This window comes from Cajanus cajan, chromosome 11 (assembly GCF_000230855.2).
Source record: "Cajanus cajan strain Asha chromosome 11, NIPB_CcT2T_4, whole genome shotgun sequence".
NCBI classification, from domain to species: Eukaryota; Viridiplantae; Streptophyta; class Magnoliopsida; order Fabales; family Fabaceae; genus Cajanus; species Cajanus cajan.
In genome coordinates, this window is record NC_138527.1 from 39,969,460 (window position 1) to 39,989,288 (window position 19,829).

General features: G+C 30.2%; 2 protein-coding genes and 1 long non-coding RNA gene across 3 annotated transcripts; 1 reads left to right on the forward strand and 2 right to left on the reverse strand.

Moving 5' to 3' along the window:
- Positions 1-338: 338 nt before the first annotated feature.
- SCE1 (sumo conjugation enzyme 1) lies at positions 339-5,178 on the reverse strand. Its single transcript, XM_020374779.3, has 6 exons — positions 5,064-5,178; positions 4,861-4,945; positions 4,662-4,745; positions 1,729-1,881; positions 1,512-1,625; positions 339-667 (listed from the first exon to the last, which is right to left on the reverse strand). The coding sequence occupies exons 2-6, from the start codon at positions 4,924-4,926 to the stop codon at positions 605-607; spliced, it is 480 nt and encodes a 159-aa protein (XP_020230368.1). The 5' UTR covers positions 4,927-4,945; positions 5,064-5,178; the 3' UTR covers positions 339-604.
- LOC114916672 (uncharacterized) lies at positions 715-1,505 on the reverse strand. The gene is made up of 2 exons (XR_003805252.2): positions 1,249-1,505; positions 715-1,155 (listed from the first exon to the last, which is right to left on the reverse strand). It is a non-coding gene; the product is annotated as an uncharacterized LOC114916672 (long non-coding RNA).
- Positions 5,179-15,626: 10,448 nt separating the features above from the next.
- On the forward strand, positions 15,627-17,310 carry LOC109811109 (protein IRX15-LIKE). Its single transcript, XM_020374749.3, has one exon. It carries the CDS (start codon positions 16,038-16,040, stop codon positions 16,974-16,976), a length of 939 nt encoding a protein of 312 aa, XP_020230338.1. The 5' UTR covers positions 15,627-16,037; the 3' UTR covers positions 16,977-17,310.
- The last annotated feature ends 2,519 nt before the right edge of the window (positions 17,311-19,829 follow it).

Consider the following 19,829-nt stretch of genomic DNA (forward strand, 5'->3'; position numbering starts at 1 on the left):
TGTTTAAAATTAGAAAATACAAGTTATTTTTAGAAAATATTTTTAAAAAATTATTTCATATATATATATATTGTCTTAAAAAATAATTTAGACAAGAAAAGTAAAAAATAAGTCAATCCCACACCTTAACGGATAATCAAGCAGCTTTCACAGCATATGCCACTAAAGCAGAAAATACATCACCTAAGTAGCAAAGTTTTCAATGATAATTTATACTGTTACGGGACATGGATATAGATGTCAAATGACAAATCAATTGGCTAATAGGTCTGGATTTTATCTCCAGAATGGAAACAACAAATGCAGAATATAGAAGTTCTTAGGAAGGAGTCATAATATCATAACAAATCACAGATCCATTCATATAGAAATGTACCAGCGAACATCAGGCTCAGCAAGTGTCGCCAACAAGTATTATTCGTTGACTTTCACAATGTTATATATTAACATGTTATCCAGACCTGAGAGTAATCAGAAATAGTTAAAAAACCATGGACTCTGCACATTATGGCAGCCGACAATCACAACAGTTTTAACACGGAACGAGAAAGAGATGACAACAACTAACATACTAAAATAGTTCCTAAAGTGAGAACATATAGCACTAGACAAGAGGTGGATATTGCTTTGCTTGCTGCCGGACCCTTCTCTTATACTCAGTTGCATCCTGCACAAAAGAATTATTATATAAGGATACACCTTTAGTAATGCAAGAAAAAATAAAAAATAAAAAATAAAAAAGCACCGCCATCAAGGATGGCATCCGCACGGGGCAGGGGCATGCAGTGCCTCCCTGCTCTCCGTCCCCTTTCTTGCGGTAATTCTGCCTCCCATCCCTGTTTCCATTTCCCCAGGAGTTTCCAGAGTCCCCAACATTGTAAAATAATAATATCAAATATTCAAAAAGAATTAACTCTCTTTAAAAAAAATTAAATTTGAAAAAATAATGAAACTGTATTAAAGAGAAGATAAAAAATACAATTATACATTACTTATTAAGAGATTAAAAAATTTTATATGTATATCACTATATCTATAAAATTAAGAATGATTTTCTCATTTTCAACATATGAAAACCCTACAAGGCGGGATCATGATACTCAATTCCCCATCCCCAAATTGACATTGGGGGATTTTTTGTCAGCATCCTCATCCCTGTGTAGAAAAAAAAAACCCAAACTCAAGTCCCCAAACGAGGCAATCCGGGAGATAACCCCAAAGGATGGGAAAAGTTGCCGTTATACCCACCCAATTGGGCAATAAAGTTCACCATGTCTCGGTACCTATTGATCATATCGCACTATGTTCAGTGACCAAAGTTTCAACAAAGAGAGATAATATTCACAATTCCTAGGAGCAGGGGCTGCATATACAGAGTAAACATTGAAAAGTATATAACTGTCACACCCCACTTTGCCTTGATTAATTATATCAGCTGTTCTTTACTCTTTGAAAACGACTATAGTTATACAATTCTCAGTGAGAAGTCTAGGAATTTTCAGTTTAGCTACCTGGATGAATAGATGATAACCCTCTGTCTGGGCAGGGTCAGCAGGATTTGGTTGATCAAGCAGGTCTTGTATGCCCACAAGAATTTGCTTCACTGTTATAGCAGGTCTCCACCCCTAAACGTAAAAGAATGATTCTATAAACATACACTCGGAAGCATGTAAAATCACATTATACTAATTTCAAGCAGCCTTCTAATTATAAAATGAATATACTTACACTATCTTCATTAAGTATGGACAAGCAAACAGTTCCAGATGGATACACATTAGGGTGAAAGAAACCTTGAGGGAATTTACACTTTGGAGGCTTGCTAGGGTAATCTTCACTGAAGTGCATTGTAAGTGGGAAAAATCCACCCTCCCAATCAGTCTGCAACAAACAACATGCATATTAATTACCATGAAGCAAATAACAGGGTCCGCTATTTTAAACAAGTTCCTCATTCATTTGCAAATATAATTCAAGGCATCTAGTCAAAACTGACACAAGCTCTTGGTGATAAAATATTTCAGTAACTTCCATAACCTAAACCGTGTTAAACGCAAAAGGTCAACATTAAGCACCTAGATGGTATTTGTTTTCCTTCCTTACCCACTCCGTGATAAAATATTTCAGTAACTTCCATGACCTTAACTGTGTTAAACGCAAAAGGTCAACATTAAGTGCCTAGATGGTATTTGTTTTCCTTCCTCCCCCACCCCACCCCAAAATTCAGTTTAACAGGTGTATGGTTCTCATCCCAACCAGAAACATTGATTTTATAGTTGACTATGAAATTGAACTAATCAATTGAATTTTCAACAGTCTTCATAAATACTGGTATCAGAAACAATGTGATGCAGGATGCACTAGCATCATATTGAAGTTTTAGTAAAAGTTGTTATCATTCAAATTTTATACGTTGATTTAAATTAATGAAACGAAATATCAAATAGTTTTCAAATTTTTTAAAACTATTCAAACTTGATCAATGTATTAAAAAAAATTATTTCAACGGTTGAATCATTAAAATTTAATGTAGAATATGAATTATTGAATAAAGTAAATTTAAGTAGACTTACTTTTGAGGTAAGTGAATCCCTCCTATACATGGTTGTCAATCTCGAGTAACAACTCGTAATAACTGCTGAATTTATGAGATTGGTCAAACCATCTATACAACTTGGAAGCAAACTCGTAATTGAGCAATCTCGCCCAATCTCACCTCCTTTGTTGCTAATAGCAAAAAATAGTCTTTTCTTAGTTTTTTATTTGTTATCATTTTAAGAACTTGTGTCTTGTGTGAAATTATGCATTATTTGTTACTAAACATTACTACTTTAATATTGTAATTTGCTATTTTACTCTAATATGGAGTTGAAATGTTGAGTTATTATGTTATTTATAAGTATTATAACATTTTTAATATTATGATTATTAATAATTAACAAAGAATAGAAAAGCTTACGCTCATTCAAAAGTAAATATTTATATTTATATATTATAAACTTGGGCCCATTTGTAACCAAAAAAATACACAAGGCCCATTCCAAAAATAGTTGGCAATTCATACAAAAAACACAAGAACATGTGAAAAGTAGAAGTTAACTACACAAATTAAAGAGAGAAACAAATAAGAGAAAAAAATCATAGAAGAAGTCTGGGCGGTGGTGATGCAATTGCACTTTGCACGACTTTAGTTCGCCAAACAGTTTCCAAACAAAGGCACAAGGGAATGGGACTACAGTGCAGGGTGGCACAGATCAGCAGTGGCACTGCAGCATCAACTTCTGGCTCTTGCAAACAGCACAGGAATCACGTAGAGGGTAGGAGATAGGGTTGCCCAGCTATGGGGAAGAGTGGAAGTTTTTTTCAACTTACACTCTTTTTCTTATGCACAAAGATCACCAAAGATCAAGCATTTTTTCAAGTTAAAAGGCGACCCACTATGATCCTATCCTTCCAGCAATCCTCTTTCCAACTCAGCACGGATGCCTTTCCTATACTTCAAGAAGTGTGCATTTTAACAAGTCAACTTACAATTTTAACAACAGTGAGTCAGAGGACCGAGTCAGAGACAAAACAAAATAGCAAGAAGACAAATGCTTGCAGCTGAACAAAGGACTTTGCTGGAAGAACAAGGCTGAAACATGGGGGTTGTGGAAAGAACATGCTGGAGGTGGGTGGTCGTGTTGATGGGTGTTTGTGCCTTGTGCTTGATTGTTAGAGAGAGATGACTTTTTGTGTGCAGTGCAGAAGGTTGTTATTGATTCCCAAATATTCAAGGAGCATTTGCAGGTATTTTTTTAATGTCTGGGGCTTAGTTAGGCTTTTAGCAGCTTTTGGGTTTTAGATTTTTGGCCTGGGTCAGGTTATTAGATTTTATTTAATTTGGGTCTGGGTAGCTCTTTTAAGGTTTTCTAAAAAAATGGGATTGGTTAGGAGGGCTAGGGGTTGGGTCAGACGACCCAAACCAGACATTTCTATTTTCTTCTCTTCAATTTTCCGCTGTTCATCTTCATTCTTGTTCGATGCTGCCATGGCCCCTGCTTCCACTATGAGCACCACACAAAAAGCATAGGCCATAGCCCAACACGCCACCGCTATAAAATAGCAACCTTTGAGAAACCCACCACTGCTATGTGCCATACAATGGCGCTGTCATGGCCGCTTTTTAATGATACTGTTATTTAGTTGACTGACTGCTTTTGTTTTCTGTCTTGCTGTCTTAGTTTTTAGTTGATAGTCGATGAATAAAATTTTAAGCTGAAAATTCTTCCAATCACATGCCAAAAGATACGAAGCTGAAGAACATCCCGGGATGAACAGAATAACACAGTGAAAGAATAAGCATATAAAAATTAAGAAAACAAGCAAATCTAAGAGCCATAAAATTTCATTTTACACATAATGATGACTTGAATAATAAGAAGAAGAAAAAAATAGCATACAAATCATCTCAGGTAATACGCTATTTAAAACCTTGCATAAATATAGACTATAAAGCACACAAGACTTCTAAAGGGCAATTCCAATACTAGCTTGTTCAAATCCTTGGCATCCTCGCCCCCTACTTCACTAAACTAAACGTTTTAGACAGAAACACCAAATAGAAAATCGATAATAGAGAGATAGTTAAGCATTGAACATGGAAAGAGAAAAGGACGCACCCCAGACTTGCCGGGAATCGTGCAATGCCAGACCATCAAATTGACGGTGCCATCGGGGAGAGTCTCGGGCTTGGCAACGAAACCCTAAATTGGATTGAAACAAGAGAGGAACGTGAGATATATAACACCGATTAAGAAGCGAATAAAATAAATTTAAAAAAAAAAAAAAAAAAAAAAAAAAAAAAAAAGTGATACGAACATGGGGATGGTTCTTCCGCCATGACTTGCGCTCCTCAGCAAGGCGTCCACGAGCGATACCAGACATCTCTATGGATTCTCCGCTCCTAAAATTTTAAGAAGAAGAAGAAGAAGAAGCAATGGGCTCTTTTCCTTTAATTTTCATCATTTTATATATTTGTTTTTTAATTGGATAAAGAATAAACACTGACTTGACCCACTTACCTCTCTCCGCCACCACAATCTCTACTGTACTCAACTAACTTTGCTTTCTGCACCGCTTCTCTCTGAAATCAACGCTCCTCCTTTTATTGTATTAATTAAAATCACATTTTCAATTTATGATTAAGAAAATTAGAATAAACTGTTTTCGGTATCTCGCGTGAGAATCACGCCATCTGGTCCCTACACGCCATCACGTGACAATGGATCCCACTGCCCCAATTTTAAATTTTTATCTAGTTATTTTAGCGTTCTGTCTTTTGACTTTCAAGTATAACCACTGGTATTTTCATTTTTATCGGTTAAATATTTATTATATATAAATTAGTAAGAAAATAAGCATTTCCTGTTTCAGTATATTACTTTTGAAAGAACATAATTATTAAATTTAAAAATAATAATATTTAATACAAAAATCAAAATTAAAAGAGTGTTTATCAAAATCTATCTTTTTTATATTAAATATAGATAAATATTATATTTAAATATATAAATTATATTAAAATTTATATAATAAAATTTTTAAATATATAAATTACATTTTAGATTTTATGATAAATATTCATATTATAATATAAAATTATTTTTTTGATAAATTGTTTTTAAAACTTAAAAATTAATTTATAAATGATCATGGTAAATAAAAAGAGATTAAATAAGTTAAAAAAAATAAAATTTCTCTTATCAAATAATAGTTTCTAAAAATATTTTTGTGCAAGAAAGACATTCGTATTTAATATAAAACTTGATTAGATACAAGTTTAGAAATGCCTTTTTAAAGATTATCTATTATAAATAAGAGGTATCTTTTTAATAAAAAAAAACTCTTAAAAAATACTTTTTTAACTATTGATTTTACGATGTTTTCATTTTAAGCATATGATTATTGTTATTTAGTAGTTAGTTGTTGTTAAAAGTGTTGTTTTAAAACTCTATAGTCAATGGACTATAAGTTGATTGCTGAAATATTTAGACTAGAGATAAGTTAGTTCAACTTTAGGATGAACATACAAGGTTTTCTTAAAACAAGAACCTCATAAGTTTAAGTTTTAAAAAATCCTAGAGAAAGTTTTTCTAAAACTTGAGAAAAAAACCTTTTTCCTTCCTTACCTCTCTAACCCATCTCCTACTTCTCCTGCAACTGATCTATACTTATAGTGGCAGTGAGATTCGAAGTTCAAGAGTATAGAATCTTAAGTTGAAGGTCGATTAGAGTTCACTTCCTTATTCTTTTCCTCTCCTCTTGTTGGTTTGATCCTCCAAGAGGTAAGAAAAGCTTTGTGAATGAATTTTTGTTGATGCATGATTATTTTTTATGCCTATAATCTTTAGATTCATTATTATTATGATTTGAACCTGTAGGTTGTTGTTTTATGAAGTTGTGGTGTTCCTGGAGTTTTGTACGAAATAAATATCATGCTTATTGCAAATTGATGGATGCATGTTGTTTTTAGTGGTCAATTTGTGTCGTACATGTTTGTCTAAATGTTGTATGTTGTAATGCATGTTGTTGGGTTTCTAGATTTTAAGAAGATTGGCCCAAAATTGAGTTTTGCATAAGTGAAAAAAGATGCCACATTGGGTGCGTATTCAGGATGTTGGACGTGGATTCAACTAGTGATTATGTCTCACCCATGTCGGATGTAGGATTGGTGGCGTCGAGTGTAAGGAGAGAGAATCATATCGAATTGAAATTACGTTCAATGTAATTTGAATTATGCTTGACGTAAGGAGAGAGAATCGTCTTTAGTTGAAATCACGTCGAGCACCAATGGAATGGCATCGAGCATCAGCTGTGTGGAGACCCTTGGACGTTGGGGTCAAGTGTGGGCTCTTGCAACACCAAGCATGGTAGAATGAGAGACTTTTTACCTCAACCACACTGGGAACGAGTAGTTTGGCGTCAGAGGTGGATAGATAAGGGCGTTGGGTGCAAGTTGTATGATGAAGATTTGTTTTTATAAGTTGTTTCATGGTTGAATGATGATGAATGAGTTGTGTGGATGAGGTTGCGTGATGATGAATTTGTATGTTGTAAGTTGATATATTATATGATGATATTTGAGTAGTAAATTGTTAAAATGGTGAAGTTGTATAGTGTTACAGTTGTTCATGTTGTTAAAGCTATTAGGCATGTGGTGAAGATACATGTCTTTGCTAATATACATAAAAACTAGAGGAGTAAAAGATGTTTTTTAAATTAAAAGATTTCATTGTAGGGATATACATTACGGTGATCCGATAGTCCGGTTGAAACCCTTCAAAAAGTGAGTTGGTTTCTAAATGGGCAATTGTTTTTAAAGTTGTCTCCTCTAAGTTTTATGGGATATCCTTATGTGGACAGGGTTGAGACATACATGTATGAAGTGACTAACCAAGTGAAGCACAAGGTTGGTGACTTTGTCCCTATCTAAGTATTGAAGGAAAGTAGTACTTGGAGGATGGTCAGTGGACTAATTTTATAGGTGACTTAGTGTTGCAGATTAATGTTGTGATAGATTCGAACCCAAATTGTTATAGTCTGATAATAGTATTAGACTTCATTATTTAAATGACAAAATATGATAAATCAAATTAAATTATTAAATAGGATCTCTATGAGATCTTAAGTTGTTTATACTTGACCTAACTGTAATAGGTCAAACGACATGATTCAGTCGGGTCTAACCACTTAAATAATTCACCTCTATTATAAGAGATCCCTTTAGTTTATATGCATCACAACATAGTTGTATATTGTTTTATGATGATTATGTTGTCGAGATGTTTTTAAGTTACTTTATATTGTAAGTTGCATGTTGAATTTGATGTTGTTCATGTTGACATTGATGTTGTACTCGCACATTATTTTTATTTTACAAAATTATCCTATATTTTTCTAGTGATTATAACTGTAGTGATTATACTTGATATGGAAAGAAGTTAGGATTAGTTGTTAACTTGTATGGTGGTGGAAGGTCATGCAAGAGATGACCAACTTTCTTTTAGTAGTTTATGCTCCAATTGCAATGTTTTTGTGCATATGCTTGATCAAGAGTTAAAGTTTATTCTATATACAATACTCTTTGATATATATATATATATAGCTTTGTATATAGGATTTTATACATTTTTTTTCTTGCATAACAGTGTTTATGATATTATATAATGATTATATGATAATTTTAGACTAATTGTATGTTACTTTATTTTTTCTGCATATTAACTAAAATATAACAAGTATAGTAACTCAACAAGTTCTTATACTTAATAGACTTGTATAGGGATCGTTTATATTTAGCATAATTTTATTTTTACTTGTTTAATTAATTATTTTAAAATATTAAAATTTAATTCTTAAATAATTATGAAAGATAAAATTTAAGAAAAAAGCGTGAATTGACTCTTTTATTTACTAATTACTATGTTTTTCCATAAATTTTTTATGCGATTATTTGCCACAGGTTAAACTATTTTAAAAAATGTTTAAAAAATTTGTACGCTTTTGGTTATAAAATAATTGTATGTTTAGAATAATAGGTAAAATTTATAAATAGATTTTTTTAATGAAAAATTAATTATTTTTATTCATAAAAATTAGAATTGATAATATTTTTAACTGTTTTTCCTAAAGTTGTTTTTTACGCAATTTTTTTTATTATATACAAAAAAAAACATGTAGAAATCACGTTTCAAAAAATAAATAAAAAAAATCATCCAAACTATAATATAATTAATTATTAAAATAATGTATTTTTTACTACTTTCACAAACCCACTCTTTCTATCTTTTAATCTTTGTGTTTTAATCGAATAAAGAATAAAAACGTTGGAATTACTAGTCTTCTCCTTCCTCCTGTTTGGTTGTAGTGTACCAAAACCACAGATTGATTTGTCTTCATCATCTCGCGGGAGAATCACGCTATCACAGTGATCATTGCTTTGACTTTTTCAAACAACATTTATGAACAGACGTGTTAAAATTTTTTAGATCCAACCTCATTTATGTTACTTTTATTTTGTTGTTTGATAAAAAAAAAAATAGTTGGAAAAGTACTCTTTTTATTTAAATTTAATTTAATTATATATTTTTAATAAATTATAAATTAATTTTTAATTATAATATAATGACTTAAATACATTTTTAATCACTTGTGTATAATAAATGTACAATTTTAATTTTTTAAATTTTAATAAAATAATTATAGTCTTTTAATTTTTCAAGAACATCAAATGGATGAAGATTTTATAAAAAAAAATGAAATTCAAGTACTTGTTTAGAATTGTAAATCTTTAAATTTTTCTCTAAAGTAAGAATTTAAAATTTTTCCTTCTCCTTTTTATTTGAATTCCTTTTTTTAATTATTTATAAAGTCAGCATAAAAGTGTCAATTTTTAAAAATTATTGAATATTTAATTATATAATATTATTTTTTTAAAAATATATTAAATATTTAAAATTTGATTAATATTTAGTTTTTTAAAATTAAATATTAAAATTTCAAAGTATATTTGTTTAAATTAAATTTAATATATGGTGGAAATTACATTTTTGTCTTCAAATTAAGAATTAAAAAATTTTAAATTTTAAATTGACTTATCTAAAAAAGACATTTAAAGAATAATAAAAATTTAAATCAAAGTCATTTAAATTCTAAAAATTTTAAATTTGTAAATTTTTTCATTCAAACACACATGTGGATTTAATTTAATGGAGCATTGTAATTCAAAAATTTTTAGAGTATGTTTGGACATATGATTTAAATGGAGTAATTTATTTTTTTAAAATTCAAATATCTTGAAATTAAATGTTTTGTTTAGATGAAAAATTAATGAAAAATTTGAAATTCCTGCATTTATAAAATTTCTTAAAATAAAACTGTGAATAATCGGTTTTATCCATAATATTTTATAAAGAATGAAAAATAAAAATAAATAGCAAAGCATGATTTATCCTTTGCTTTGAAACTTGTAATATTTATGCTATATGTTGAAATAATGGGGATTGAGGCAGTGTTATCAAATAATCGTTATAAGAGAAGATGACTTAGAATTAAAGATAGAATCTATCAAAGAAGGTTGTAATTATACATGGATAAGAAATCAAGTTTCTCACTCCCTCTTATCTTGTTGAACAGAAAAATATGAAAGATTAAATAATAGAGCTAAAATATGAATGTTAACTTTTTTTTTTGTAACATGTACATGGACCTTTTTTTTAGAAATTTGAAAAATAAAATTTTTAAATTATAATTATTTTTCTATAAAAAAAATACTCTCTATAAATTATTCAAATACTATGATGATCAATATTGTCAATAGAATAATAGTTTTATCTCTAATGTTGTTTGATTATGAGAATTTAAGACTAACCACTTGTTAGCTTAAATTTTTGTGTAACTATAATTTCTATATGAGTTAATCACTTATACACTGCCAGTGTAAAGTTTTTTTACACTGACAACCAATTAGATCTTTTAATTGTGCAATGTCACTATAAACACATTTACTTTTAACAGTGACATGACACAATTAAAAGATCTAATTAGTTGCTAGTGTAAAAAAAAATTACACTGAAAGTGTATAGGTGATTAACTCTTTCTATATATATAAAAAATGAAAGTTGTGCAATAATCAACAAAATCAATTGAATAATAATTTTATCTATAACGCTATTTGATTATGAGGGTTTAATGACTAGTCATTTACTAGCATAAACTCTTATGCAATTTTTTTTAAAAAATTGACTTGTTTTTTTATTATATTTTTATAGAAATTATCCAAATACTACAATAATCAATAATGTCAATATAATAATAGTTTTATTTTTAACGTTACTTGATTGTAAGAATTTAATGACTAACTATTTGTTAGATTAAATTCTTTGACAAGGATAATATTTTAAAAAAATAAAAGTTGCTTTCTTTTGACAAAATATTTAAAAATAAAATAAGTAGTAATCAATAGCATCGATTAAATAATAATTTTATCTTTGACGTTATTTGACTGAGAGTTTAATAATTATTCATTTGCTACCTCAAATTCTTATGCAATTTTTTTAAAAGAAAAATAAAGTTTGAAAGTTATTATTTTAAGAGTTAATCATCTATACACTGTCAGTGTAAAATTTTTTTACACTAGCAACCAATTATATCTCTTAATTGTGTCATGACACTGTAAATACATTTGACATAACACAATTAAGAGATATACTCCCTCCGTTTTTTTTTCATAGTCGTTTTGTCAGAGTTTGTTGTTTTTTTTTCATTGTCATATTACTAAAATCAATGAGTTATTAATTTTTTTCTTCCATTTTTACCCTTAATAATTAATACATGTTTCTTGAATAATGTGTGTATTTATTTTTAATGTCTACCTAATTTTTCTCTAACTACTCACATAAAGTTAATGTGCATTTATAAGATACACATTATTCATCTTCACCGTATGGCTAACAACTTAGCAACTTAATCAACTATAGTATCATACAACTTTTTCAACCATCAACTCACAACTTAGCAACATAAATATCACTACACATTATTTCAACTCAATGCACAATGAACCATCTTCATACAACATTGATCATGTAAACAAATGATCATCCTCCAATTATAAGCAACTTAAAACATCTCATAAATTATACAACTCACGTGTGGTGCCATCCCTTGGATGCGTGGGTTATTGAGACATGGGACTTCTTGTCTTGCCCATGCCTAACATCAAACTCCCCACACCTAGCGTAGCAAAATCCATGCCCAATCTTAATAAGGTAGAGGGTCCCTATCTAACTCATGTCAACATCACTCCATTGGCGTCTGATGTCAATTAAAGCAGAAACGATTTTTTCTCCTCACCAACAATTACCTTGGATTAACTAAATGGAGGGATTAAAAAAGGGTCATTAGTAAAAAAAGGGAGAAGAAACATTCAACTTTCAAAGAACTCCATAAACTTATGGGTTTCATGTCTCAAGAACAACCTTATTTAAGTTGAACAAACTTAACTCTGACTTAACTACTTTAGAGACTACTTAACTCTTAAGCACCTCTTGACCTTGAAAGTTATAAAATAACCTATTGACCTTCAAAGTTATAAAATAATATCACTGACAATAACTTACAATTTAGTCATATATCATACATATAATTAAATTAAGTACCCCAAAATAAAATAGTGTTACACTCTTTATGATGCAACTTAAATAGATTACAATCAAGATTTAAGAGATTAAAGATTCAACTTCCCATATAATTGATTACAAAAATTCACAGTTGGTTAAAAAAGTTAATGCATATTATGTTGGAGGTTGAAAATAATTGATTAAACCATTCATGTAATTGGTTAAACCCTTTTATGAAATGTAAATTTTCATGTTCATGTATAACTACATGTATAGTCTTACATATTGAACTGGTATAGTCTTACATTTTGAACCGATATAATAGTAATCTCATTTTTCATAATCTAATTTCTTAAAAAAGAAAACATAATATTATTTCTCTTAAATTTACTTTTTATTTCACCTTTTTATTCTTTTCACATTTTTTTCTTCACTTTACACATTGATTTCCTTATACCTAAACACAGTGTTATATAACAAATAACATTACAAGACAAAACAATACACGGTTAAATTGTACTTAAAATTTTGCAATACTTTATATTTAGAATTACATAGTACAACATATGATACTGTATAAGATGATATTAAATTATATTTATTAACATAATATATAATGTTATATTTTGTGCAAGAAGGGAAAAAATCGCTAAGAAAATATTATCTATAACAATAAATAAAAACGATATAATGTTTTCGTATACATATTTTTATTCTTTAATAACCACATATCCTTTTCTTTTAGTTTAGAATAAATCAGTAAATTTATTTACTCAAAATGATTTTTTCTTCAATAAATTTATCTTCTATATGCATAATATTTTACAAGATATAGAGTGTCTTTGTTTTGCTAGTTTTAATAAATTTGTTAAAATATATAGTTTACATATATTTTTATCTTAAAATGATCATAGAAATAAAAAAAAAACTTTAAATTTTAAAGGATGAAAAAAAAAATAAAAATATTTTACATATATACAAATACAAATAATGTTTATAACTTTAAAATATGAAAAATAAAAATTACAAAATCAAAGTTTATTTTTTTACATAATGGATTAAAAAGATAGATAATTAGATATTAACTTTTGCTTTAACGAGGGAACTTACTTTAAGGCAGACAAATTCCCATTTGCTTTAATATTTTCGTGGTCAGTGGTCAATGCTACATTCATTCCTTTTTTAATTTTAATTTTATTTTTAAATTTTTTATGAAAGGGGGAAAAAACTCCAACCACAAACATAAATGCTGCATCCTCCTACTTCTAACAGTCAATTGCAGCATTTTCGAAACAAAATTGAGAGACAGGCATGTTTGCCATCTCATTTTCTAGATCTTATACATTTTATTTTGTTCCAAGCTCTTATTTTTGGTCTCTGTGTCTGTCTTTATCTATTTTATTATTATTTTTTTTTAAAAACTGCTCTATATCTAATGTTGGTTCACTTCATAATGGGGGTTAATGTTATTTTTCGCTAAGTTAACACTCTTATTATTTATTTATTTTTGGAAAAAATATGTTTATGTTGCGTTTTAATAATCCACATTTTCTGTTTCCATTTATAACACATTAGAAATACAATTTTATTGTGTATTTTATCAATATTTTGTCAAGAAGCGCAATAAAACATATTTTCATTAAGTATTGATCAATATACACAATTAAAATATTCTTTTATGGTATATTTCAACAATATATCATGAAAAGATGCACAACAATATCTTAGTTTTATATCTTGTCTTTTGTCAAGATACGCAACGGAAACATATTTTCATTGTATATCTGGATAAAATATTGTCAAATTACATAGTGAAAACGTATTTTTGTAAAATAAAAAGAGTGTAATCTTAACAAAAAAAAATGATATGAAAATAGCAAAGTCTTTCCAAATGTTGTACAACTACAAATTGGGCCCGGTGAGTGTGAGACCTTTATTTTCAGAAGGGCCCATCTTATTAACCAAATAATGATACGTCCAATAATATTTCCTGCTGAGCCCCATTGTTTTCAACATTTAGAAACAGCAAGTTACTATCCTTTTAAATTAAGATATTTTAGTGCGGTTAATTTTTAAAACTAATAAAAATGATTTACATTATATATTTTTTTTTCTTTTCACTTTCACTTTTTTTTCTCTACATTAAATGATGTGTTATTGACAAACAGATAATTTAAATAACTAATTAATTGATTAATTTTTTAAAATATTAGTTCAAGTATTTTGAATCATTTTATAAAAATAAAAATAACTTAAAAAAAACATAATAAAATTTTATTTGCTTAAGTAGAGAAAAAATTGTTAATCTTTTATTCAATTTATTTCTCAAAATTTACATACAAATAATAAAATCCTCAATTTATCACGACTCATAGTATATAAAAAAATATCTTTAATAAATCCAAAATATTTTATATAATATATATATATTAAAAAAATAAAGACAGTTTCAAAATTCTTTAAATTTTCAAGGCCTACAATTTCTCTTAGAAACAACTCACACCCCTTTTGTGGCCCAGAAATTTGCAAACCCAAATTAAGCGCAACAGGAAAAATGGAATATTTAAATTATTTACACGATAAAACATTTAAATTGGGATAGAACTCGATTCTAAAATCTATTTCATGAAACAGGAACACTGTCCTCTATCTGTATCAATCATAAAAGTATGCATAGCCATTAGCCCATTTCTTTTTAAAGAAAGTCGTGTCTCCAACATTAGTCTTTTTTGACCATTCATTCCTTTTATATTTACATTTTATTGTTTTCTTGCGCTCTCAGAACTCAGATGTAGTTGCTAAGTTGAATACTCCAAGAAAGAAGTACACGTTTTTTTCTTTTCTTTTCTTTGGATTCTCACTTCCATCAATTTATCCTCTGCCTGGCTGGAAAGTAGTAGTTCATCCCAATCCAAATTACAGTGCTTTTTTACTTTGAAATCGTTGAATAGCCAAGTACAGAAAACGATACACACAGCACAAGTATTTCAAGGGAGAAATTATTACATTGTACAAACCATGTCTTCTGTACATGACATGTAATTCCTCTGTAACCGCACTTTAAAGATTTTACATAGATTAATAACAATAATAAATATATAACTTTTTTTTATAAAATTTTACTAAAATAATTTATTCTGTCAAATAAATATATATATATTATCTTTGATTGTGGTAGTTGATCATAATTTATGAAAGATAATAAAAAATAATAATTAATATTATAAAGAAAAGTAAAAATATTATTCATTTTAAAATGCTTTTCAAATGTTAAAATGATTTTTTTTAAAGATTTTTAATTTATAAGACCCTAAATCCTAAACTTAATTATATGTAGTGGAGGACTACCTATGATCAGAAATTTCTCATTTCAAGGAGAGGCAACGTAGCAGCAGGTACTTAGTCCCCTTCAGAGGTAGCTAGCTACTTGTTCAATAAGTTGCAAATATTCTAAAGGGGTTACTTAGAAACCAAAGCTTAAATGAAGAAGGAAAAGCGACTTCTGGTTTGTAATTAGATATTGGATTGCAACACCTTCTCTTCAACCACCCCAGCACTCTTATTCCTCATCCTAGTTTGGTTCAGCATAAGCCATCCTTCATAAACAAAACAACACATATATCAGGAATTCTTTATTTAATGCAAAATACCAACCACATTACGATGGATACAAACAAGCAAAACCAAATTCACCGTAACAAAAACAACCACTTCATCAATTCCCTCTCATTAACATTATTTTCACTTGTGGAACCTGAAAGGTCATTGCAAGGTCACCCTCAATAATTTTTTCCCTTCACAATTTAAACCAAACCTTCTCTCCCAATTCTCTCCCAGAGCTCACAATCTGCAGCTCCACCGAAAGAAAGAGACAACATGAAGAACAATAACAGCAACACAAAACTCATCCTCCTTCACCCGTATATCCAAAAACAAGGAAGCTCCAACCGTTTATGGCTTCTAGCATTCATATCCTTCTTCACCTTAGCCTTCCTTGCCACCCTCATTTACACAAGAGACTCAAACTCAAACTCAACCTCACCAACCACCATGCACACCACCTCTTTATCCACCAACACCCCATTACCCTCCACAGTGATCAACACCCTCATCCACTACGCCGCAAAATCCAACGACACCTACCACATGCCCCACTCCGACATCAAAACAATCTCCGACGTGCTCCGAAAGTGCTCCTCCCCATGCAACTTCCTCGTCTTCGGCCTCACACACGAGACCCTTCTCTGGAAAGCCCTCAACCACAACGGAAGAACCATCTTCATCGACGAAAACCGCTACTACGCCGCGTACTTCGAAGAGAAGCACCCCGAAATAGACGCTTACGACGTTCAGTACACGACAAAAAGGAGCGAGATGAAGGAGCTCATAGCTTCGGCTAAGGAACAAGTGAAAAATGAGTGTAAGCCAGTGCAGAATCTTTTGTTCTCCGAGTGCAAGTTAGGGTTGAATGATCTTCCAAACCATGTTTATGAGGTTGATTGGGATGTGATATTGGTGGATGGACCTAGAGGTGACTGGCCGGAGGCTCCCGGAAGAATGTCGGCGATCTTCACCGCCGGCGTGCTTGCCCGGAGCAAGAAGGGTGGGAACCCTAAGACGCATGTTTTTGTGCATGACTTCACGGGGAAGGTGGAAAAGGTTTGTGGGAATGAGTTTCTTTGTAAGGAAAATTTGGTGGCGGGAACTCACTCTTTGGGACACTACGTGCTGGAGAAGATGGACGAGAGTAGCGTCCAGTATTGTAGGAAGAATAATAACAATAATCACTCTTCAGGGAATGCTTCTTCGTCTTAGTTCTTTGTGTCTTCGTCTCTTCGACGTTACTATAAGCTTTATTCAGAAGTATCATAGTCAGACACAACTCAATTCAACGTTACTGTCGTCCTTCTGGGTATTTATGATTATCATCCTTTTAGTTGCATCGTTTACTTCTTCTTGTGGAGCTTGTAAAAGATAATTCTTTCTTCTTTTTCTATCTCATTTTTCGTCTTCTATTGTAATCTCTTCAAGGAATTATTCATGATTCCAATTTCGGTTGAGGATGTTGATTACTATATGTACATTACTGCGAGGTGGGAAAATGTAGGAGATTATGCGAATTTAATAATAAAATGGAGCTGGTTAATTACATTACTTGTTACTCGTTAGGTATATTCAATTATTCACAGATATCTGTAAATAGAATGGAACTTGACACAGGATACATATTGTAAGCTCTGCTTCTCAACTCAAAAATATATGTAAAAAATTATTAGGTGTATTTTTCTTTTGGAATTTTTTTTAATGCATAACTACCAGAAGACAAATACGCCATTGGAACATGTGAATAATATTATCTCTCCTATTTTTCTATTCTTTACATTATTTAAATTATTAAATACTCCAACTTTTGTGATATAGGTAGGTGTTTCTTGGTGTCCCACGTGTTCAAAATATCCACTAGTGAAAAGTTAGTATATTACGTCACCTCTTTAACGTCGGACATTCTAAAATCTGACATAAAAAAAATACGGTGACATTTTTGTAATTTTTGCGAACTTTTCTACGAGGTCTGACGTAAAATGTCAAATCTACGTCGGATGTATGTTGTGTCCGACGTAGATTTGACATTTTACGTCGGACCCTACCAGGTCCGACGTAAAAAAGTTCGCGAAATTGAATAAAAGAGCGCGAGGCACACCGCGCGCATTCACTCTTCAACACTTTTCGTTTTTTTATCTGTAAACCCTCTCCCTCTCCTTTGTTACTGAATCGTTTTTTTGTCTTTTGCAGAGTGGGGTGAACTCTTTGTTACTCATTCGCACACTATTGCAGCTCATTAGGTATGAATCAAGGTTTTGTTAACACCTTTTTGCTTCGCATTGTTATTGTGGCTATCTGTTCTATTCGATTTTTTGGTTGTTCTATTTGTGGGTCGTTGGCCTTTTCTTTTGAGTTGTGTTACGAAGCAGAACGGTCCGTTCTCCAAGCAGAACGGTTCGTTCTCCATTCAAAACGGTTTGTTCTCCTTGTAGAACGGGCCGTTTTGAATGAAGAACGGGCCGTTCTGCTTGGAGAACGGGCCGTATTGCAAGCAGAACGGACTGTTCTGCTTGCACTCATTATGTTTTTTTTAATATTTTTTTACTATTTTTTTATGTCGGATCTTGGTAACGTCCGACGTAAATTTACGTTGGTTTTATAGGGCCGACGTAGATTTACGTCTCCTGCATTAACATCGGTATTTTTTTCGATATAAAAAGCTCAAAATAACCGACGTGAAATACCTCTTTTGTACTAGTAATCATACTATATATATATATATATATATATATATATATATATATATATATTATTTTTTAAATCGTAAAAAAAACTATAAAAATAATAACAAAATTCAAGTACTTATAGTCAATTGAAGTTTATTAAACCTCTAGGGTTAGTCTAGCGGTTGGGTGGAAAATGATTGAGATAGTTAGAAACATGGAGATCTAGATTTAATCATCATTGTAATCATTTTGTATTCTTTCTTATTTTTACCAAAATAAAATTGAAGTTTATTAGGTGTCTATCAGTAGGTGACATTGCCCCCAAGAATATTTTTAATTTATATTTTAATAAGATTTTATATTAATTTATAAATAATAATAAAAGAGATAGTCTTTTGTCATATACATATTTAAAATAATTTTATCTTTATAATTATTTGAAAAATTACTCTTTATCTCTTAACCTTTTTTTTTTAATTTAGTTTGATTTTTTTTATATCTTTTTTACTTTTTAAAACTGTTTAAAAACTACTATTACAGTTAGAACTATTCAATAAATCTTCATTATCTGATTGTAAACTTTCACTTTTATTTTATTTTAAAAAAATACAGATAGACATAGATTGACTTTCTTATGCTAGTATGAATAATGCCGTCAGATTAATTAAGGAGTTGGAGTAGGCACGCACAAACTAATAACTGCACCTCTGGGAGACGAATTTTGATGATTAAACTGGATTAATGATGATTCTTCATAAGAAAACGGGGGTAGAAAATCTACCTAGCTCGGGGCATTTAAAAGTTGTCCCTGTTGTGACTATTCAATTGCAAAAGTATTTTTTGCGAGAAAGTGTCGTTAAAATAATATTTATCTTTCCTTGATTAATTTATTTTCATAAACATTTGAACACATTATCCCATTTGGAAAAGTACTTGCTTGAAGGCCAAAACATTGGAGAGAAAGCTACTACCGTGGTCCTTGTTAGGTCTTTCTTATTATGCAGATGGATGCATGGTGTCATGGTGAGACTTTTTTGTTTATTAATTATATATTTTGGATACTCCGCGCTAAGAAAAAATGCTAATACATATCTGTTATTATTTCTTTACAACATTTTGTGAGTACGTATCAAAAAATTTAATTAATAAAAGGTGTTACCGTCAATTTTGCTACAATTAATCATTTGCATGTTCTTAATTGGGAGAAAGCAATGGAAATATGGATCATTTCAATGAATATAAGGATGTGCATTAGCATTATGTAAATCTCACGTTGAAGGTAAAAAATGAGGATTCCTCTTTGGATATAGATGTCAAAGTGACTTAAGTTATTCATGTCAGCTTTATATCAAGGTTTAAAGTAAGCTAGTTCAACCTCACTTACTTTTTAGTGAGTCAA

Bases quoted from the DNA above. Each gene is read 5' to 3' on its own strand.
- SCE1 (XM_020374779.3), bottom strand. From the start codon at position 4,926: ATGTCTGGTATCGCTCGTGGACGCCTTGCTGAGGAGCGCAAGTCATGG. The intron at 4,746-4,860 runs GTTCGTATCACT...AATCCAATTTAG, and splicing joins GGCGGAAGAACCATCCCCAT to GGTTTCGTTGCCAAGCCCGA. The intron at 668-1,511 runs GTAGCTAAACTG...TCTTTTGTGCAG, and splicing joins GTTATCATCTATTCATCCAG to GATGCAACTGAGTATAAGAG.
- LOC109811109 (XM_020374749.3), top strand. From the start codon at position 16,038: ATGAAGAACAATAACAGCAACACAAAACTCATCCTCCTTCACCCGTAT.